The 24,272-nt window shown below is 34.9% G+C and overlaps 1 protein-coding gene across 3 annotated transcripts in view; it reads left to right on the top strand.

Annotated features, from left to right (window-relative positions):
* Nucleotides 1-24,272, top strand: part of Ercc8 (ERCC excision repair 8, CSA ubiquitin ligase complex subunit) — a 38,725-nt gene that overhangs the window by 5,735 nt on the left and 8,718 nt on the right. The window contains exons 3-9 of one of the 3 annotated variants that reach the window (XM_048368568.1): nt 2,843-2,944; nt 11,216-11,339; nt 16,535-16,616; nt 18,780-18,848; nt 20,080-20,146; nt 22,291-22,391; nt 23,330-23,454. In XM_048368568.1, the coding sequence (XP_048224525.1) occupies nt 2,843-2,944; nt 11,216-11,339; nt 16,535-16,616; nt 18,780-18,848; nt 20,080-20,146; nt 22,291-22,391; nt 23,330-23,454 (670 nt within the window). Of the gene's footprint in view, nt 1-2,842; nt 2,945-11,215; nt 11,340-16,534; nt 16,617-18,779; nt 18,849-20,079; nt 20,147-22,290; nt 22,392-23,329; nt 23,455-24,272 lie in introns of those variants that run through there. The other 2 variants (XM_048368569.1, XM_048368570.1) reach the window with 2 other exon arrangements.

Raw genomic sequence — 24,272 nt, 5'->3', positions numbered from 1 at the left:
TTTAGTTTTCCAAGCTCAATACAACAGTTCCTATTCAAAGACTTCTGTGTGGCACGCACTTATAAATATAAACAGACATGACTAGCAAGGGATGGCTGATTTCTTTTGGTCTTAAATTCTGATAGAAAATAAAAACAATACTGTTACTGTAGCCAGCCCTTTGACATAGTGTTTGGTTTTGTGCCCATAAAGTCTATGAAGCCGGCAGAATGAGTAGGAAATGTGGGGAATTATGGAGTATATATGTATGAAATATATTTGAGAAATACAAGCTGAAGAAATAATAGAACATAGAGGGAAAAACCTGAAAGCTTGCTGTAGTTTTTTTTGCCTGTCCTGGGGCTCCTGGTTACTATCCCTGAGCTCTTTTTGTTCAAAGCCAGTGTCCTTTTACTTGAGCCACAGCGCCACTTCTGGCTTTTTCTGAGTAGCTCATTAGAGAATAAGAATTGCATGGACTTTCCTGCCCTGGCTGGCTTCAAACCATGACCCTCAGATCTCAGCCTCCTGAGTCGCTAAGATCATAGGCGTGAACCATCCGCACCCTGCTGCCTTTCCTCTTCTTTACATGGAAAAACTACAACTCCTTATTTCATTGTTTGTGAAGACATGTACTTGCATTAAACTCTCTCAGTAGCAAAGAGAAATTAAAATGTAAGTGAATGTTTAATCAGAAATCAATGATTTTCTATTCCTTGCAAAAATCATACAGATACTCAAAATATCTGTTAAGAGTTACTACCCACCTTCAGTGTTGTATTACTGAAAACCATAATAGAAATCAGAATATACAAATCTGGTAAGGAAGCATTTACTTTGAAAATTAGATATTATTTGAAGAAGACTATCCAAAAATTGCATGTTAACAGGTTCAGCTGCAGATGGTAGGTACATTTGCATGTCATTCTCTGAAGCTTAAATTTTCTGTCTTCTTAATTCTTCTGTATAATTTCATTCATATTTAAAACCAGGTTTTCTTGTCTCTATTAAAACATAAAGCCATATTAGTCATTATGGTCTCTGCAACAGTTAAAGAATATTAATGCCATCAGATGCTTCAAATATGAGATTAGTTAATTTCAAGAATTGTTCACGTTCTTTATCCAGTTAATAGAATCAAACAAAAACTTTTGGGGAGCCATTTTAACAAAAGTAAAATGTCTCATTATTGTAAATGCCAGTGAAATTCATTTAATTCATCTTTAGAAATAATTGTTTTACACTGATGATTTACTTACAGTGTGATAGCAAAACTCAAAATCAGTATTTCTTTTGGGGCCAGAGGCTGGTGTCTCAATCCTAGGTACTCAGAAGGCTGGGATCTCAATTCCAGAGCCAAACTGGACAGACAAATCCATTTTATCTCCATTTTACTAGCAAAAAGCCAGAAATGGATATATAGCTCAAGTGGAAGAGTGGTAGCTTTGAGCAAGAAAGCTAAGTGAAACAAAGCGTGAGCCCTGTATTACAACTCCAGTGCAAGCACAAAAAAGAAATCCTTTGAGAATTTGTGGTACCTATGTAATTCTCAACTGTGTTTAAACATTTTAATCAATCAAAATTTAAGTTTAGTTGTTTAAATTTACTATTATTTATGTTTCGGGACTGAGCCACAAAAATGTTTTCAAATGGGATTGAAGTGTTCTAAAAACAAAGAGAATATTGTCAGTGAGGAGTACCTGGTAGGTATAAAACATGAGAATATTGACCTATATTTCAAGTTAGCCAAGTGATTTTGAAAGATGAAACGTAAAATAATTGCAAAAATTAGAATTAGAAAAACTGAGAAACGAGAGGATCAAACTCAAGAGTAAATATTATTTCAAAAAAAGAAGACTAAAGCAGAAAAAAAAAACACCACAGACAAGCTAGGGTTGTATGCGTGGCTCCGGTGGTATAGAGTATCATCTAACAAGCAAAAATCACATCGAGAGTTCTAACCCTGTCCTGGGACAAAATAAATGAAGAGAAACAAATAGACAAAGGGTTAAGGCTTTAGAAACGTGACTGTCGCAGTGATCCTGTGTGATTATGTATACTACTTGTCTTTCCCAAGCGTACAAGCACCAGCCTACCTTGTTCTTAGATATTAGCAGAGTACCTCACATAAGTAGGTAGTCAGCTGATGGTTAATGCATCTCTTCAGAAGAGAATGAAGAGAGCTACTCTAAAAAGAACTTTGCACTTGTACTATCACTTTGTGACTTAGGGGAAATAATCTCTTTTCCCCCTCCTCACCACATTTTCTTACAGATGTTGAAAGGCTTGATTAGGTGATATAATTCACTCAGGGTCAGATAGCTGTATCAGTAATGGCTAGCCTGATTCCCTTTTCATTTAAGCATAGGTATAAGAACATTTAAATAACTTTGTGATAACTTTGTAATAAAACTTTGTTTTTTGTACCAGTCCTAGGACTTAAACTCAGATTCTGGGTGCTGTTCCTGAACTTTTTTGCTCAAAGAAAGTGCTCTACCACTTGAGCTGCTGCTCCCCTACTGGCTTTTTTTTTTTTTTTTTTTTTTTTTAGCATGATTGGAGATCAGAGTCTCACAGACTTTCTCTCTCCTCAGATCATAGCTTCCTGAGTAGCTAGGATCATGGTCATTAGCCACCAGCACCCAGCTATTTTACTTTCTATATTCACAGTATTTCTACATATACGAAATTAAGAAAGTTTGTGTTTATTGATGTGAGAATTAATTGGGCGGTGAGAATTAATTGGATACTTACGTTCTTAATACAGCTGGACATTTACAAAACAAGGTTCAGAAATATGCATTCATCAAACATAAATGGACTTCCTAAAATGGTAAATTAATATGACCTTTTTTATTATCAGCATGTTATCAGGTGGTTCAGATGGTGTGATTGTACTTTATGACCTTGAGAACTCCAGCAGACAACCTTATTATACATGTAAAGCAGTCTGTTCCGTTGGCAGGTGTGTATCTTAAAATGTAATTTATAAATTTGAAAATAGTTGAACATTTTTGCATCAAATGCAAAACATGAAAATCGTGGTCTTAAATTGCTTAACCAAATTGCTTCAATGACATTATTACATGGATAGCCTGACAGTATCAGGAAAATAACGGGAATTCAAGTACAGACTTTATTTTTATTATGGTATTTCCCAAACAACTTTGATATCAGTTCTTTCTATTAACATATACTGATTATTCAAAAAGGTTTCATTGTGGTATTCAATTCATATGCTATTTTAATCATATTTATCCCTCTAACTTTCTTACCCCCCTTACTTGCATTTTGAACAATTTTTAATGAGTTGAACTCTTCTATCTTTATATATACATATGAAGTACTTAATCATATTCATTCTTTCTGCTATTTCCACCTCCAAACAATCCCTATTTTACACTCCTGCCATTTTTTAAGGTGTAGATTCTTCATGTAAGAAAGTCCATTGTGATCATTATCTTTCTCAGTCAGGCCTACTTCACTTAACATGAAGAGTTTCAGTTCCATCCATTTTCCTGTGAGCAACATAATGCCATTCTTTATGGCTAATATCCTAATGTGTGTATACACTACATCTGTGTCCATTCATTCAGTGATAGACACCTAGCCTGATTCCTTAGTTTTACTGTTATGAATAGTACTGTGCTAGATATGGGTGTGCAGGTGTCTTTATTGTATGTTGACTTGTAGTCCTTTAGATGTATGACCAGGAATGGTTTAGCAGTATCATATGGTAATTCTGTGCTGCTTTTCTTGAGGACACATCATACAGATTTTCATTGTGGCTGTGCTAATTTACATTCCCATCAGCAGTATAGGATTCTTTTTTCCTCCCACATCATCAACAGCATTTGTTGTTTGTTTTCCTAATGTTTGTCATTCAGACTTGAGATGAGATGCAATCTCAGTGTAATTTGATTTGCATTTCCTTTTTTGATTAAGGATAATGAACGTATTTTTGTGTATTTATTGTCCATTTGAACTACTTTCAAGAATTGTCTGTTCAATTCATTGCTCATTTATTAATTTGATTATTGTATTTTTGGAGTTTAATTTTAAGCTTTTATATATTTTAGATAATTAGTCTATTACCTGATGAAAAGATGACAAAGACTTGCTCTAGTTTCCCTGATTAGGCAGAAGCTTTTAATTTGATACAATCCCATTTGTAAATTCTTGTTCTTATTTCCTGAGCAACTGGAGTCGCATTTAGAAGGGTGTTAACCTATGTGCATATCTTTAAGGATTTTCCCTATGTTTTCCTATAATAGCTTTGAACTTTCAAGTATAACATTTAGATCTATTTGGAATTAATTTTGTACATGGTAAGAGATAGTGGTGATAGTTTCCGTCTTCTGTTTTTCCAATACCGTTTGTTGAAGAGACTATCTTTTCTCCAGTATTTGTCTAGTATTTGTGTTGAAAAGCAGATGTCTATAGCTGTGTAAGCTTACTTCTAAGAACTTTTATTCCATTGGTCTGTGGGTCTCTTTTTGTGCCAGCACCATACAGGTTTTTGTTGCTATGGTTCTTTATTATATTCAGAAGCAGTGTTGTTCTATGTGCTCAGAATTGCCTTGGCTATTTGGGTCTTTTCTGCTTCTATCTGAATTTAAGGGTTAATTTTTCTTTTTCTGTGAAAGTGATAACAGAATTTTTATGGACATTGCATTGGACTTGTAGATTGTTTTTAATAGTATAATCATTTTCACAATATTAATTCTTCTGATCCACAAACATGGAAAGTCTTGAATTTCTTTCTTCAAAGTTTCATGATCTTTATTGTAGAAGTCTTCCAACATCTTTGTTAGGTTTATTCCTAGGTACTTAATTTTTTTAGGCTATTATGAATGGGATATTGTCTTCCTGATTTTTTTTTCTTAGCCTAATCATTGATGGAGTTCAGAAAAGCTATTGTTTCGTTTTTGTTTTGTGCCAGTTCTGGGGCTTGAACTGAGGGTCTGGGCACTGTCCCTGAGCTTTTTTTCTCAAGGCTATCACTCTACAACGTGAGCCATAGTTTTTCTTCTGGCTTTATTGTGGTTAATTGGATATAGGAGTCTTGCAGACTTTTTTTGCCTCTGCCAGCTTAGAATTGTGCTACTCAGCTCTCTGCCTCCTGAATAGCTAGGATTACAGTATTGAGCCAGTTGCACCCAGCAAAGCTGCTGATTTTTATATGTTGATTTTGTGTCTTTCTACTTTGCCTAAAGTTTTTTTTTTTTTTTTTTGGCCAGTCCTGGGGCTTGGACTCAGGACCTGAGCACTGTCCCTGGCTTCCTTTTGCTCAAGGCTAGCACTCTGCCACTTGAGCCACAGCGCCCCTTCTGGCCATTTTCTGTATACGTGGTGCTGGGGAATCGAACCTAGGGCTTCATGTATGGGAGGCAAGCTCTCTTGCCACTAGGCCATATCCCCAGCCTGCCTAAAGTTTTTTTAATCAGATATAAAGACTATTTTGATCACCATTTCCTATGTGTAGCCCTATATTTCTTTATTTTAGCTAATAATTTAGGTCTTCCTATATTGAGTCCTTACTATATTGGGTACTCGGTACTGGTACCTCATACCAGTAATCATAGCTACTTTGAAAGTAGAGATCAGGATGCTGGTGATTTGAAGCTAGCTGGGCAAAAGGTTCGCAAAACCTCATCTCAAGCAAAGACAAGCGAGACATTACAGTATATATACTCTGTAATGCCAGTTGTCTATACCAGCAGAAAGTACACATAGGATGATCATAGTTCAGGCTGGTATAGAGAAAAAGCAAGACCCTAATCAGAGTAGGGGCTGGGGATATAGCCTAGTGGCAAGAGTGCCTGCCTCGGATACACGAGGCCCTAGGTTCGATTCTCCAGCACCACATATACAGAAAATGGCCAGAAGCGGCGCTGTGGCTCAAGTGGCAGAGTGCTAGCCTTGAGCGGGAAGAAGCCAGGGACAGTGCTCAGGCCCTGAGTCCAAGGCCCAGGACTGGCCAAATAAATAAATAAATAAATAAAAATAATCAGAGTAAAAAAGGATTGGAGGCATAGGTAAACTGGTATGGCACCTGTCTAGCAATAAGAAAATCCTGAGTTCAAATTCCAGTGCCACTCAAAGAAAGTAAAAAATCAAAAGGAAGGAAGGAAGACTGATTTCAGAAAATGAGTGCACTTATCACATTCTCACTTTAGAGAATGTACTTTCAGTTTTTCCATATTTAATATAATATTGGCTTTAGGTTCATTGTATGTAGCCTTTATTGTATTGATACATGCTCCTCTATGCTTAGTTAACTCAGAGTGTTTATCATGAAGAGATGTTGAATTTTGTCAAATGCCCTGCATTTATTGAGATGGTCATGTTATTACGGATCCTTATTTTACGTATGTACTATATTACATTTATTGATTTGTCCATATTGAATACTTTTTTAATCCCTGGGATGAAAGTAACTTGATCATAAGATATGTATACGAAGCAAGCACTCTTGCCACTAGGCCATATCCCCAGCCCCATAAGATATGATCATTTTAATGTGTTGTAGAATTTGGTTTCCAAGGATTTTATTGAGACGTTTTTATGACTGTTATCAAGGAAATTAGAGTATACTTTCTTTAATCATATCCCTATCTGTTTTTGGTATAGGGTAATACTAGCTTATACAATGGGTTTGTTAACATTTCTTTCTTTTCTATCTTATGAAATAGTTTCAGAAGCATATTAAAAGTCTAGTATAGCTTGACAGTGAATGTTTCACCTTGGACATTTTTTTGTTGGGAGTCTGTAACTGCTTCAGTCACTGCTTGTTATAGATTTTTTAAGTGATTATATCCTATTGATAGATTATATAAATCTAGAAATTAATCCTTCTTTTAGATTTTTTCAGTTTTTTAAAATAAAAGTTTTCAAAGGATTCCCTAATACTTTTCTGTATTATATTGGCATTTATAATGATAGCTCCTTTCTTATCCCTAATTTTATTAATTCAGGTCTTCTTTTCTATAGTTTTATCTTTGGGGTCCCCCCCTTTTTTTTCTTTTGCTGATTCTATGTATTTTTCTTTCCATCTACTCTTTTTATGTTTAGCAAGTAAAAGGATTTATTCTTAATTTCCAGGCATTTGAAGTGCATAATTGACATATTTATTTGGGATTTGTCTGATTGTTTAATGAAAGTGCTCACAGCTCCAAATTTCCTCTCAGAGCTGCCTTTCCTGTGTCCTTAAGGTTCTGGTTAATTGTGTTTTAATTTTCATTTGATTCTTGGAATTTTTTAGCTTTCTTCATTTCCTTGAGGACACAATGATCGATCATTCAAAAGTGAACTGTTTGCTATCCATGTGTCTAAATTTTTTTTATACTTTGTCTTGTGGATTTCTAGTTTTATTCCATTGTATTCTATTAAAATATAGGAGCTCATTTTGATTTTCTTCTATTAAGATTTGATTTCTGTTCCCAAATATAATCTGTTTTGGAGAAAGCTCCCTGCACTTCTGTGAAGCTGTTTGGTGGAGCATTTTGCAGATACCTGTTAGGTTTGTTTGTTATCTAGTGTTGTTTAATTCTGCAGTTTCCTTGTTGAGTTTATATCCAGCAGTGTTTGTTTTATTAAACAGGGCATACTAACATTGGGTGCTTATTACATGTTTGTAATTGTATATCCTCTTGATGGATTTTTTTTTTCTCTCTCTCAATATGAAGTGACCACTTTATCTGTTCTGATTTTGGTTTGAAATCTGCTTCATCAGATATGGTTAAAACTATCTCTGGGCTGGGGATATAGCCTAGTGGCAAGAGTGCCTGCCTCGGATACACGAGGCCCTAGGTTCAATTCCCCAGCACCACATATACAGAAAATGGCCAGAAGCGGCGCTGTGGCTCAAGTGGCAGAGTGCTAGCCTTGAGCGGGAAGAAGCCAGGGACAGTGCTCAGGCCCTGAGTCCAAGGCCCAGGACTGGCCAAAAAAAAAAAAAAAAAAAAACTATCTCTGCATTCTTTGGGGTTTCATTTACTTGGTAATTTTTTTAGGTGTTTTTGTTTTTGTGTGTGTTTTTTTTAAACCTGTGTTTTACCTATAACTGGGATTGTAAGTGTGTACCACAGTGCCCAGTATTGTGATAAGGACTCAATAACCTTTTTCCTGGGTAGGCCTCAAACTGTGAACTTTGCCTCCTGGGTAGCTGGGATTACAGGCTCAGGATACCATGCCTAGCCTGGAAAATGTTTTCCCATCTTTTCCTTCTAAGTCTGTGTTTGCCTCTTCCAGTAAGGTGCATTTCTTGTAGGTAACAAAAGGTTGTGTCTTTTTGCCTCCATTTTTATCAGCATATATTAGTTGTACAAAGAGGTTTCATTAGGATTTTGCCATGGAGTTCAGTCCTTAGTGCATGCTTACAAGTGTGCACTGCCAGGTGGGACTCAGGGCTCCAAGTCTAGACCATCTGAATCATGATCCTTCTAAAGTCTTATCCCCACTACAAGGAGATACATGCAGTTCCTGAGTGCAGGGTTTAGTTCTTTGATTCGTGTCCAGCAGTTCACATTCCTGTGGGAGGATGTATGCTGTGGAAGTTACATGGCCCAGAGGGCCTGATTTCAGAGGACTTAGATCAATCTAGCAACAAACAGAGCCAAAATGCAGTTGCAAGAGGTGTTCCTTAGTGCTTTTGGACACTTCCCAGCTGTCCAAGTCTATAGATGGAAGAAGCCTTTGGAAATCAGTGATTTAGAAGGCCTGGGCATGGGGTTCTGAGACCTCCCTAGCAGTAAGCACTCCTGAGATGCAGCTCCCTAAGGTGGATCTTAATGTTTTTAGATCCTTCCCAGAAGTTCCTTCTTCCTCTATGAGAAGAGAGGCTGTGGATATCCGATCATTTGTAGCGCGTAACCACAGATTCACCTAATAGCCTAAAACATACAGCCAGGAAGTCTGAATATTATGTCAGTCACAGGTCTGGCACTTTGTTTCCTCTATGAGATTTCCGGGTGCTTCACCTTCTTTACATGACATTATCATACCATGACCACCTCTCATCACCATCTCACAGGACGTCCTAAGAGGCCCTGAGCCATGATTATTTCTTATTTTCAAGTCCCCAGAGTAGTTCAGTCTCAAACAGTAGACCCTCACTTAAGATGGTTGCCTTGATAGGGCTTTCTTTGACAAAGGGAGCACTAGGGTGCCACTTCCCCGAAGCTAGCCTCCCACAGTGCAGCAGTTTCTGTCTCACCGAATCCCTGCACTGAGTTTAAGCCTTGGGATAGAGGTAGGCTTATCTAGCAGCTAGAATGTCGGTCTGCCTCTGGTTGCCTTGTGATTGAATCTTTTCTCTGTTACCTCTGTTCCTCCATGTTATTCTACTGTCTTCCTTACCTCTTTAGTGATTATTTATGTCCTCTCTCTCTCTCTCTTTTCACAATTTTACTTTGTTACCTTTCTTTTCTCTTATGGAGTCAAAATGGTGGGTACTTTAAATTTGTCTTGCCCTATGTCTTTGTGTGTGTGTGTGTGTGTGTGTGTGTGTGTGTGTGCGCGTGTGTGTGCGCGTGTGTGCGCGCACACTGGTCCTAGGGTTTAAATTCAGGGATGTTGTCCCTGAGCCCTTTTGCTCAAGACTAGTGTTCTATCACATGAGCCATAGTTCCACTTCCAACATTTTGATAGTTAATTGGAGATATGAGTCTCATGGATTTTTCTGCCTGGGCTGGCCTCGAATAGGTATTCTTAGATCTGAGTCTCCTCAGTAACTAGGATTACAGACATGAGCCAGCCACTGGCATTCTGCCTCTAAAGAATTATTATGTCTTTTTTTGTTGTTCATCTTACAGAGCATACATCAGTAAGTACAGCTTTTAGCACTATTGAGTATAATACTGATTTATGAATCTTTCAGCTAATTATAAATACAAATTAGTTTTCAGCAGATATCAATGGGGAAAAGATTAAGAGCTAAATATATTAAATGTGAAAGCAGTCCCTTCACCAAACATACATACATACACCCTAAGTATTTTCTTATTTTATTTTTCTTAAGAACTGTTTTGTGACTTTGTGGTAGTGTTTCCATAATGGTCGTTTATTGCTTTCTTGCCACTTACATATAACCAGCTATTTGTATGGACCTTTGTATTGACAGAGAAGTAAGTGTTAAGAAAGTGCTTGCAAGAGGAAGGATTGCAATCTACTTTTTGGTGTATAAGTAAATGCTTAGACTATGGCTATTTGTTTTACTATAACTCTATTCTTGTGTTTTAATTCTTTAAAAGTATGAATTTTGAAAATGGGCATATAGTTGGCATTTTTACAAAGTAAATTAAAGTAGCATTATCACATCCGATTTACAATCCAATTTATACATTTTCACATCCATTTAAAATCCAATTTAAAAAATAATTTCAATAAAACACTAAGGTAACATGGTTTAGATTTTGTTATTTATTATTGGTATACTTAATTTATTCTTAGGTACTAAGAGGTTTCTTTTCTCTATCAAAGTTATTAATGGGAATGATAATAACACCATGTATATATGGTATATATGGTATAACAGTTTGTCCTATTTTAAAATTTAAAATATAAATGAACTTTATTGCTGCATTAAAGATATACATAGAAAATAGTAGCACTGGGAAACTCTGTAAAAATAAATACTGTTGGAATCATATTTAAGTCATTTCCTTTTGTTTTAAAGCAGAAATTTATTGAAATGAATTTTGTATAACTGTCCAGAAGATGATAGACTAGAGAATTGCATTGAGAGTCACCAATTTTCTTCTTTTGTTATAGAGTAAGCTTATCCTTCATAAAAGCAGAGTGGTTTTTGTTTTTTTTTGTAGGATACCATGGAAGTATTTGTGTCATTTAATACTTCTAGTAATGGTAATACTGATAAAGTGGCAATTGATAAAAGCAAATCCAAAACCAAAATAGGCCTCTGCTCCAGTCAAAACAAACCACTGCCACCTCCAAGATGGAAACTGCCCAACGGAGCTGGCAGTTCCTCCAGGCTATATATAATATGGCTGTGGGAGTCTCCACATTATGAGCTTTTGGAGGAGACAAGCCTATAGAACCTAAATCTATATGACAGGATATTTACTCTCTTTGTCCTGAATGACTTGGGACACGTCAGGCATATGGTTGAAGTGTAACATATTATATCTTACTTGAAACTGCTACTTGTTTTTAATATACTTCTAATTTTGAAAGTCAGGTTAGTTATCTCCAAATTTTGATTGCTGTTTTGTAGAAATCATCCAGATGTCCACAAATACAGTGTGGAGACTGTTCAGTGGTATCCTCATGACACGGGCATGTTTACTTCAAGCTCATTTGATAAAACTCTGAAAGTATGGGATACAAATACACTACAAGTGAGTACATTAAATTCTTTCCAAAATTGTTCAGTAGGATAAAAGAGAATTTAATCCTCAACTATTTTAATGTGATGATTTGCCCAAGTAGCCTCCTTGCTAGATGTAAAAGAAGACTCTTGGTTATGGAGAATCAGACTGCTTAGATTTATATCCTTGGTCCCTTGGTGACTAGTTGTACAACATTGAGCAAATGTCCAGACATCTGTGTTTCACTTTCATCATCTGTGTGAGTAATGATAACATTTTATAGAATAGGTGTGCTTAAATGAATAAATTAGCATAGTGCCTACCATATAGTAAAAGCACAATACCTGATAGCTGTTACCAAAAGAGAGTTGATTTCATTCCCTGTTGATCTAAAATTTTTTTAAAAACAAGTTACTTATTTTGTAAGTTAATAAAGATAGACAGTGATTAATTGGTCAAATTTAAGTTTCTAGTGAATTCTATCCCTTCATAGCCACAAAGTCTCTGTACATAAATGTAGGACTATCCCTTCATATTTTATATGTTCCAAACTGAACATAATCCCTCCTCAAGTCTTGGCAAGTCTTGACCACTGAAAACTCCCAACTACTTTCCTTTCTAGTTTTTTACATTTTCGGCTATGAGTTCTGCCCCAGTATCAATCTTACTATAAGTCAGTTTGATTTTATCTCTACTCAAACCTTCTTGTGGTTTTCATTGTCTATACTCAGCCTAAAATTCTAAATTTTTCATAACTTTTTCTCTGTTCCCTCATTTGTACCTTCTACCTTTTTTCAACACAAACAATTAATTTATTCTAGCTACATTGGTGTCCTGTGCCTACAAATCATAATTTGATTATATTATATACCTCTGGCCTCTTTATTCAACTTTTCCGGTCTGCTAAGTTCATATCTCTTTTTACAATTACATTGAACATGAATTAAGATATCAGAGTTCTAATCCCATTCTGTTACTTAATAGCTATATTACTTTTAATAAAAATCATTTAATAACAAAGGTATGTAGCTATAAAATTAAAGTTTCACACTAAATATGCTAAAAATCCTTCCAATTCAGTCACGTAATGTGACTTCTGCTTCTGGAATCCATACTAATCAACTTAGTATTTTAACTTTATGGCATTGTTTTTCTTCTCCTTTGAGCACATTATTTTGCTATCATTTTCATGCCTACGGCTGGGAAGATGGCCTCGTGGTAGAGTGCTTGTCTCATATATGTGAAGTCCTGGGTTCGATTCCTCAGCACCACATAAACAGAAAAGCCCAGAAGTGGCTCCATGGCTCATGTGGTAGAGCACTAGCCTTGAGCAAAAAGAAGCCAGGGACAGTGCTCACGCCCTGAGTTGAAGCCCCAGTACTGGCAAAAAAAAAATCATTTTCATGCCTGTCTGTGTTATCTAGATTGTTACTATCTCCCAAGAAATGGGCTGTGTTTTCTATACCACTAAATCAAATGCTAGGTATAACTGCTGTATGCAGTTATAAATACATTAAGGATAAGTAATAATTAAGCAACCAATCAGATATTCATAAATAATAAAATTATGAGCTATAGATACCATTTTAGTTTGAATAACAAGTAGTGTAGTGTAAATACAATATTCTAACAAACTAAAGAGGGTTTTTTTTACCTTGTTATATTAGAAAGTAGCATATCATTTATTATTGTAGACTATTTTTATAATAAAGCATTTATTTTCATCTTGGTAAGAAAGAATAGATCATATCCTTATGTGAAATAAACAGATAAGAGTGGTTATTTAGGAGAGGTTTATTTATTAACAGGAGTTGGAAATTAATTAGCTGTTAACAAGTGAAATATGAAAAGTGGCCATCAGAAATGTGAATCAGAACTTTAATAAGATGATACTTTACACCTATTAATATGCTTTTAATCCAAAAGATAATAGGTATTGGTGAGGATGTATTTAAATCAGAATCTCATACATGGTTAATGGCCGGGTAGCATGGTATTTGCTGTTTTGGAAAATATTTCCTCACAGTGTGAAATGTAGAGTTAGCATATGCTCAAGCAGCCATACTGCTGAAGAAATGAAACTATGTGGCCACACAAAAAGTTGTTTACAAATGCACATAGTAGCATTGTTCATAATAACCCTAAAGTAGTAGAAACAACTGGAATGCCCATCCACTGAATGGCCCACAAAATGTGATATATCTGTAATAAAAAGTTGTTTAGCAAAAAAAGAAATAAGATAATAGCACACGTATCAACATGGAAACCTTGAAACTTTGCTAAATGAAAGACTACAAAGGGGCTGGGAATATGGCCTAGTGGCAAGAGTGCTTGCCTTGAATACATGAAGCCCTGGGTTCAATTCCCCAGCACCACATATACAGAAAACCGCCAGAAGTGGCACTGTGGCTCAAGTGGCAGAGTGCTAGCCTTGAGCAAAAAGAAGCCAGGGACAGTGCTCAGGCCCTGAGTCCAAGCCCCAGGACTGGCAAAATAAGTAAATAAATAAAAGTAAATAAATAAAAATAAATTTATTTTAAAAAAAGAAATACTATAAAGGCCAAATACTACCTAATTTCATCTACAAAAAATGTTTTAAAAAATAAGCAAATTTGGGCTGGGAATATGGCCTAGTGGTAAAGTGCTTGTCTTGTATATATGAAGTCCTGGGTTCGATTCCTCAGCACCATGTATATAGAAAAAGCCGGAAGTGGCTCTGTGGCTCAAGTGGCAGAGTGCTAGCCTTGAGCAAAAAGAAGCCAGGGACGATGCTCAGGCCCTGAGTTCAAGCCCCAGGACTGGCAAAAACAAACAAACAAAAATAAAAGCAAGGGCTGGGGATATAGCCTAGTGGCAAGAGTGCCTGCCTCGGATACACGAGGCCCTAGGTTCGATTCCCCAGCACCACATATACAGAAAACGGCCAGAAGCGGCGCTGTGGCTCAAGTGGCAGAGTGCTAGCCTTGAGCAGGAAGAAGCCAGGGACAGTGCTCAGGCCCTGAGTCCAAGGCCCAGGACTGGCCAAAAAAAAAATAAAATAAAATAAAAAATAAAAGCAAATTTATAGAAACAAAAAGGTTAGTTTTCAGGTTTTCTTGGGCAGGGATGGAAAGACTTGTGGAGTGACTGGTAATAGGTAAAAGAAACCATTTGGAATGATGGAAATATTCCAAAATTTACTGAACTCACCCTATTACTATAGTAAAAAACCTTTGAAGTACACATGCAATTTTCAGCAAATACACTATATTGTATGTGATTTAAATCCCAGTATTTAAAGTTAAGAATGACCTCCAGGTCACTTGGCAACTGTATCCACTATATTGTTATCTACAAAAGTAAGGAAAGGGAAGGTTATCAGTTCAATTTAAGGTTTATTATGCTTAAGAGATTCTAAAAGATCTAATGGGAAATAATCTAGGAATTTTCCTGGAATTGAACTATAAATATATGGAATCAAAAGATAACTCAGCACTGAAAATATAGATTTATTCATCACTACCATGCAGGTGGCAATCAAAGACTGCATAGAGTAAAACCAAGGAAGACCAAAGTTCATAGGACAGAGAAAGTCAACAGATAATGAAAAAGAGTAGCCAAAGAGGAAAAGGAAAATCAAGGCCATATAGCATATGAAAGTGAAGGAGATTGCTTTAAAGATGGTGAAGTAGTCAACTGACACATGGGATAAGGTAAAAAGATTATCATTGATACTAGAAAAGTAAAGTAAGAATAGTGAAAATAAAAATCAGATTGCAGTGAGTTGAAAAACAAGGAATTAAAGGAAAAAAGATTAAGGGGAATATTGAATGAAAGGTTTATTTCATAATAGAGATTGTGAATTGAGTACTGTTAGATTTATTATCTCCTGATACTCAGGAAATTATTTGTTAATTGAAATTTTGGTGGTGCTGAAGGGGATTAGAACAATAGAGATTGGATTAACTTTTGATGTGGGGTTGCATTATTTTTCTGTGATAACAGGAATAAAGAAGGAAGAAGGAGGGCTGGGAATGTAGCTTAGTGGTAGAGTGCTTGCCTAGCATGCATGAAGTCCTGGGTTCGATTCCTCAGTACCACATAAAAAGAAACACCCAGAAGTGGCACTGTGGCTCAAATGGTAGAGTGCTAGCCTTGAGCAAAAAGATGTTCAGGGACAGTGTCCAGGCCCTGCGTTCAAGCCTCAGTACTGGCAAAAAAAAAAAGGAAAAGAGGAAGTAATTGTCTTTGTAGATTTTTTTTTGGTAAGACTTTGGAATTTTGATTGAAATGAAAGATCGAATTGCCTTTTGAGATGTTTGTGAGGCATAAGAACATTTGATGCAAAAAACATTAGCTGCAAAAAATTGCAGAGGTTTAATGGGTGAAATACTGAATATTATACTGATAGTCATTACTGAAAGCCCAATTGCAAGGAATGATGTTTTTCACTGACAACAGTTTGCCAATTTGTAAGATTATCTTCACCTGTGTAGAGCCAAAACTGGCCAAATCTAGGCTTGCAGTCTAGACTTGTCTGACTCACAGCATTGTTTTGTAATTAAAGTTTTTTTTTTTAATATAAGCATGTTTTTTAGCTATTTATGACTGCTTTCTTCTTGCTATAGCAATGATATGTATCTGATCCTCAAAGCCTAAAATGTTTTCTATGTGACTTTACTGAAAATGTTTGTCAGTCCTTGTATAAATAAACTTGGAGATATATACAGAAAAGACAGATATTTGAAATCACTAAGGGTCAAAGTTCGAACAACTAGAAAGGGAACCACAAACAAATGAGCAGACTAATGTTTGGTATATTAGACTTTACAGTGCAAGCTGGAGAGGAAAATAAGTGACAAGGAAGAATTGATTGGGGTTCATTTATCTTAAGAGTAGTGAGGGAAAAACCAACATAGTAGATATTGTGATCAGAGATAACTGAAATGTGTAATTTCAGAAGAGGAGTCCTTCTAGGTAGTGACTGTGTCCTGACTGTGGTTGTTGAGGTTACAGGAAACGGAGAGGCAGAGTGTTGGCTAAATCATCCATGTGGACACTATAGTCCTCCAGAATGGAAGGGAAGGGAAGATGAGCAAGATGGTTGAGTTTTTTTAAATTTCTCAAATTGATATTGTTAATTTGCTAGCAGTCAATTTAAGAATTGCAAAAAGTGGGACAAAAGACAGCTTGTTGCTTGGGTTTCATTATTAAAACTTTGACATTTAACATGTCTTGATTATCAGACTGCAGATGTGTTTACGTTTGAAGAAACTGTTTATAGTCATCATATGTCTCCAGTCTCCACCAAGCACTGTTTAGTAGCAGGTTTGTATATATGGTCTTTAGTGTTTTAATATATGGAGAGCTTTGTCTTTATTTTATATCTAGTTACCTTTATATGTTTTAACCTAAATGAAGATCACAGTCCCTTTAAAAAGTATATGCTTCTTTTTATATTCAGTTCAACAGAACTAGCTTAGGGCTAGAATTCAGACCTTTTTGTTGTTGTTGTTGTTGTTTACTTTTTAAAGTCCCTTACTAGTTTCTTTTAAGCCACCAAAGTTTCGAGCATTTTACATGAACAAAATTTGGCAACTATTCCAGGTCAAAATTATTTCTTTTTTAAAAAAATTTAAAATTTTTATTGTAAAGATGATACACAGAGGGGTTACATTTAAGAAATGATTTATTTGTCTTTAAGATTATGACTAAGATTAAACAGCCATTTACATAAAATCTATTGGGATATAATTCAAAGGGAAAGTGCTTGCTTAGAAACTACAGTACCAAAAAAAGTAAAAATAGAAAAAAATATTATATGTAGGGAAGAAAAACGTTTTCGAGTGTCAGATATTTGGTCCTTTGGTTCCATGATTTCTGTGGCACTATGGGAGTCTCCTCACCCCTGAATATCATTCGCTACTTCTTTGAAGAAGAGCTGAGCTCTAACTCATCATGGAGATCCATTCGTTCTGTATATGTCCCCATTTTCCATGGCTATTACTAGCAACTGGAAGTGTATTATTGCCTTGGAGATCTTAAACTGTTAAAAATAAAGTGATTTAATGTGACAAAATGGCATAGAACTATACATACATTTAAATTTCCAATACAACTTTCCTAATTTTGATAGTATACTTTAGTTACCTAGCATGATTATTGGGATAACCCATGGGAATGGTGCACGCACCTCTCTGTACTGTCTTTACAACTTCTTGCAAATCTATACCTATTTTAAAATAAAATATGCACTACTTTCTCTTAAAGTACGTCATACAAATGCGGTTGAAAACATTTTCCTAGTTTAAATCTTAAAGATCTGAAATATATTTGGTATCAATACTAGTATTAAACATATATTGAAATTAAACAGCCATTTTTATAAAATTCTATGACAGCAAAAAAATTCATATGTAGAACTGGGATGTAGTTCAAAGGTAAAGTGCTTGCTTAGCAACTACAACACCAAGGGTTTGATCCTCAGAATCAAAAATGAATTTTTTGGTATGTTTAGAAAAAAAATATATTTGGTATCCAATGCCAAATATATTTCAGATCTGTAAGATAAAGTAAGGAAATGTTTTCAACTGTATATGCAATCCTTTAATAGAAAGTAGTGTGTTATATTTTATTTTAAAATAATTACAGATTTGCAAGCAGTTGCAAAAGTAGTATACAGAGACATGTGAACTATTCTCATGGGTTGAGACCAAATGATTATATTCTTAGGAGAGGGTCACAAGGGCTTAATAGCTATGTGCCTGTGATAATATAAAATGATGCTTACTGAAATGAACTCTTAAGAAATGGAAACAAGAGGGCTGGGGATATAGCCTAGTGGCAAGAGTGCCTGCCTCGGATACACGAGGCCCTAGGTTCGATTCCCCAGCACCACATATACAGAAAACGGCCAGAAGCGGCGCTGTGGCTCAAGTGGCAGAGTGCTAGCCTTGAGCGGGAAGAAGCCAGGGACAGTGCTCAGGCCCTGAGTCCAAGGCCCAGGACTGGCCAAAAAAAAAAAGAAAGAAATGGAAACAAGAGGTTTTTATTTTACTTTTTGTTTCATTTTTTTTACCCTTTTGTCTCTGTTATTGATTTCTGTTCCTTTTGTGTCTAAGTTTATCTGGTTTGGGGAAGTGAAGAGGAAGCACAGATATGGTGGGATAAAGGGTGAACTAATTCGGCAATGACACTCACTAGACACTATGTTGAAAATGAACTATACAACCTTGGAGTGGAGAGGGTCTGGAGGGAAAAAACTGGGAGAAAATGAGGGAGGGGATAACACTATTCAAAAGAAATGTACTCAATACCTGACTAACATAACGGCAATCCCTCTGTATATTACCTTTACAATTTAAAAAAAATTATTCTTTTATTTCTCCATAGATAGAGTGGAAATATTATGACTTCTAATGGTAGTGTGTTGTTTCCTTTTGAGGATGATGTATAATAAAATTGTGTTACATCATTTTTTTGTCTTTACAGTTGGTACTAGAGGACCAAAAGTACAACTTTGTGACTTAAAGTCTGGATCCTGTTCTCACATTCTGCAGGGTATTTTTTTTAATTTGAAACAACTACTAATTACAGCACTAACAATGTGTTCTTTGTGACATGGCTGATCTATTTTGTGCTTGTTTTTTTTTTTTTTTTTAGTCAGTAGTGAAATAAAGATCCTTCTGTTTGTTATCCTTATAAAAGTCGATTGCAGAGGAAACATTCACATGAGCAGTAGTCACAAAGTTCAGAGGATATAAAAAATAAGTCTATCTCAGAACTTTGTGTTTTCTTTTTTTTTTGGTGTTTTTTTATTAGCATCAATTACTGTACAAGGGGTTTCATGTTTTTTCTACAATAAAAAAATAAGTTATGGGGAGCGGGAGGCAGGGGATAAATGAAGGAGGAGGTAACAAGTTGAACAAGAAATGTACTCACTGCCTTACATATGAGACTGTAACCCCTCTGTACTTCACTTTGGCAATAAAGAAAAAAATAAGTTACCAATGAATCTTATTACGTTGTTTCATGAGCATTTAAAATTTTTCTAACCAGTGAGTAAACACTGTTCTTAATACTTAAGGGCATTTTTTTCTCAGTACAAATATTTGTATTTGATATAAATGTTAAAACTGTTTGGAAATGATGCATTCATTTAAATAATTTTGCCTTTTTAAAAAATCAATATTAGATTATCTGATTTTAAGCAGTGAAATTGTACACAGTAATTCAGAGATACCCATTTTTATTAATTTCTGGGAAACACATAAGTATACCTAGAAAACTTAGTGAGACAAGTAGCACTTTTAAAATATTATTGTGAATTTCTGTTGACAATGAGCTAGGCAGATGAAAATGTCAGACTTGAATTGGTGAATTATATAAATGAATTTAAATGTTAAAGTCATCTGTGTTTTCTAGAAAAAAATTACACAAATACTCTTTTAGCAAGAGTTTCAACCTTAGAAATTAGAAAATAGACTTATTCCTTTATTTATGTTTTATTGCACTTGGTTTTATTGTAACAGTAAGTCATTGTGCTTCATTTATATGGCTTGATTGACATAAGCCAACAACAATACTTTATAAAGAGACACTTGCTCCAGCTGTTCTTTCCAAAACAATGCCAATCTTTTTATATTAAAATCTCACATGTTACAAATGCCTCCACAGACCCTACATTGTCATTTAAACAATGACTATTAGAAGTTTTTGAATGTATTTTAAAGTATTTTTTAAGTAAATTTTTAAGTATTTTGTAAGACTTTTCATACAGTTATATTTTCAGGTCATAGACAAGAAATACTGGCAGTTTCCTGGTCACCACGTTATGACTATATCTTGGCAACAGCAAGGTAAATTGCAATCAGTTTGTTTTCTGTGTTAATATTAATAATTAATAACAATATAAAAGGGTATATTTAAGATAATTTGAGTATATATAATTACATACATTTTAGTATATCTTATTGTTAATTAGCCACTGAGAAATGAATGATTGAGTTCGATATTTTAATTTGTATTACCAAAGAAATCTTCCTCTATCACAACTATCCATCTTGAAGGTTTTCATCTTTCAGAGCCAAGAGAAACAGGAAAATTTACATAGTAATCTAAATCAACTGGCATTATTAGTAAAACAATGACAAAAAAACTGTTATGTTTGTGTGTGAAAGTATAGAACATGTATTAAAGAGTAGAGTTTTTACTCATTTTCTTAAACCAGATTTTTTGACTGATATATCTATTTGATTTAATTTATTAATATTTAATGGCTTTCTACTATGTGTTAATCATTATATTAGTGACACAGTATAATAATTCAGTAAGCTAACAGCCTAACAGGGATAAAATCAGTACTTATAGGACATTCTGAAAACACTTTTACTAGAGTGAAGTATAATGTAGAAATAAAAGCAGGAGCCCTTAGCTCAGATTGATTGCATGTATGTGGGCTGTCTGGTGGAGGGAAGAGTGTTGTATATGTATGTGTTATGGAGGAAGTACTAGTAGAGAGAAACATGTGAATTTTTTTTTTAATGGAGGAATAAGTGCTTCAGGACCTTGAATAAACAGGAAAGGTTAGGAGCAGGGTCCAGACATGGGGGAGGCACTTAATTTGACAGAAAAAAAATAGAAGGCAAGTAGAAGTGAATATAGCTGGTAGCTTGAAAGAGACATCCAAGAAGTACAAATCTAATTGCTTCTATTTTTTATTACTGAAGTAGAACTTGATATCATCTTTTGAAAATATGGGAATAAAGATACAAGTTTTGAAGGAAGATGGTAAAGATCTAAATAGAAGATAGATCTCATTAGGAATATATAGGATTTCTGGGCAGTTGTACTCACCTGAAGTTGTAAGCTACCTATATTCAAAGCTACGGAAATCAAAACATCAAATGGCAGCATAGACAATTTTCAGTATTTAAAGGAAAGTACCTTATCATATGAAAGTTATTTAAGTCCCAGGTATAAGGGGAAAAAGATCATCAAAACTTTTGTAGAAGAAAGTCAGGTATTGGTGGCTTCCACGTACAAACCTAGCTATTCAGAAGGCTGAGATCTTAGGTTCACAGATCACAAGGACAGGCAAAGATATTCAAGAAACTTATCTCCAATTACCCAGCAAAAAGGTAGACGTATACAAGTGAAGCTGTGGATCAAATGGTAGAGTACCTGCTGTCAGTAGGAAAAGCCCAGAGTGAGAACAGGAGGCCCAGAGTTCAAACCCCAAAACTGGCACAATTTTTTTTATTAAACATTAAAAAGATATATAGGAAGGGTCAGAGACCCTTGTATCAGCAATAAGAAAATTCAAGGAAGTTAGAGGTAAGGCTCATGGTATAGAGTGCTAGCTAAAGCTGTATCTGGATTTTTTTTTTTAAGGTACTAGACTAACTTCTATTGATTTAATCCCCAAAGAAGCTTCTGTTAATAGTTTTCAGCATGTACTTTGAATTGTTGGAAAAAAATTAAATGTAGTTAATAATACATCTGGCAAAGATTGACTTGAGTGCAAGAAACCAAATGAAAATAAATTGTTCTCATTGTGCACTTTACTCTCAATTTTGAAATAAGAAGTTTAAAAAAAAACAACCTCCTAATTCATGCCAAATAGATTCTTAAATGAAGTAAAATTTGTTAGCTGCTTGATTGACTAGACAGTATTTGAATAATAGAAAACATACAGTAACAGACTTGCTAGGACCTTGTGGGGAAAGATGGTTGCATAATTAAACCAATGTAAAAAAAAAAAAAAAGCCAGCAGAATTTTGTCCTTGTGATCTGAAAAAGAAAGGTCACCTTTCTGCTATTTTTTCACACCTTTATGTGATTGTTGCGCCAGGAGTATTTGCTGAAAAGGCAGTGATACAACCATGTAATTATACAAATGCACTTGGGCTAATACAATGAAGCCTCTGTGTGCCGTTTTGCTTGGAGTGTACAGTTCCTGTTCTGGCTACTTATGTCAATGTTACATTTACTTTTTTCACAGTGCTGACAGTAGAGTAAAATTATGGGATGTGAGGAGAGCATCAGGATGCTTGATTACACTTGATCAGTATAATGGTAAAAAATCACAAGCTGTTGAATCAGGTAATGAAGACTATATTAATACAGAAATAATATATTGAAGTATTTTCATTGAAGCTAAATAATTAATAATTAATATTGGCCAAGTATAAACTTCATGATTTTTTTTTTTTAAGAAACCAAGGATCTTTTCCAAGTTACAAACCATGTTGATGGTTTGTAGGATTTGGGCTTCAAATTTTAATTAGAGCAACTTTTCTTTAGTAACTTGCTTTACAGATTATTTTTTTCTGCATTAAGGCCAACTATACAAATTCAGAATAGGAAGCCACAATAAGTTACAGAAATAGCAACATTCTGTGCTACTATGTCAGCATAAAAACTGAAAGTGGTGTTAAATGTGAGTCAACTGTAGTCCCTATGGCAGTGTGCCTCAACTGCATTTTCATAATAGAGTTGAATTCAAGTGTAGAAGTATTCAACTCAGGATTAATTTTGTACTAGAGCTAAAATAATTATTTTGTTAGAATTAATATTATAATTATTATTTTAGAAATGTCTTAACTTAGGGTATTAGGAATGATGATTTCTCAAATTTATTCATTTTGAAAGTGATGAAAATTTTGATTAAGACTAAGAACAGTTAGCTTTCTCTGTTAAACTTTCTCTTGATAGAAAACACTAGTATAGTATGTACAGTAAATGTACATTTACTATATATAATACTATTTTATATGCAGACTACATACAAATATACAGAGCGGTTATAGTTACATAAGGTAGTGAGTACATTGCTTGTCAAACTTGTTATCCCCTCCCTCATTTTTCTTCCACCTTCCCTCCCTCATGTTTAAATAAGCTGAAAATTGGTTAATTTTAAACATAGCATATATATTTTAGTACTTCAGAATGTTATCTTTTAGTATGTCTAAATATGTTATTAGACATTATATATGTCTGAACACAGGAAAAGCTAAAGTGAGCTCTCTTTTTCATTGCAGCAAATACTGCTCACAATGGGAAAGTTAATGGGTTATGTTTTACAAGTGATGGACTTCACCTTCTCACTGTTGGTACAGATGATCGAATGAGGCTCTGGAATAGTTCCAATGGAGAAAACACACTAGTAAGAGATTCCTTAGTACCTTTTTTGCATATGAATTAACAAAATGGATCTGTGATATATACTTTATGTTTTTCTATAGATTTAACTTCATTTCTTGTCTTTGAATTGCACCCAGCTGGTTTTAAAAATTCTTTTCCACTGTATGAACTAGTAATTTAAAAGGAAGATAGCCTACCTGTATATCACCTGCTATATTTCCTCTACTTGAGGAGAAACATACTGGGGCACTGTTCCATTGGAAGTGTACTATGTTGCTCAGATATACTGGAGAAGTAAATGACAGGTAACTATCAACACAGATAAAAGTATAACCAAATTTTATACTATAAACGATATATAAACAATCCCAAAGTGAACATTATAATATCAGAATATATAGTATTTCATTTAATAATAAGATGAATACAAGATTCTTTTTGTGTATGGGTGCGACAGTACAAGGACTTGAACTTGGGGCTTGTGTTGGTTTTATCATGGCTGATACTCTACCACTTAAGCCAGTCCAGTAATTAATTGAAGGTAGAATCTTGCAGACTTTTTTTGCCCAATGTGGTTTTGAACCACAATCCTCCAGACTTCAGCCTCTTGAGTAGCTAGAATTGCAGGCATGAGACACCATGCTTGTCTGAAAGTACTAGATTCTTAGGTGACAATTAAAAGTATGATCCTTGCTAGTTACTGTGGTTTCATAACTTTCAGAAAATGACCTAAAATTTCTAATTTGATGATGATAATAGTAGCTATTGATGAATAGTAGCTATTGTTGGATATGGTACAATCAATTAGCATTCATATATTGTATAATGTAATAATCAACA

The sequence above is a fragment of the Perognathus longimembris genome, chromosome 19, assembly GCF_023159225.1.
Source record: "Perognathus longimembris pacificus isolate PPM17 chromosome 19, ASM2315922v1, whole genome shotgun sequence".
Taxonomy (NCBI): domain Eukaryota; kingdom Metazoa; phylum Chordata; class Mammalia; order Rodentia; family Heteromyidae; genus Perognathus; species Perognathus longimembris.
The sequence above is the reverse complement of the archived record's forward strand: the minus strand, read 5'-3'. Positions and strand labels throughout refer to the sequence as shown.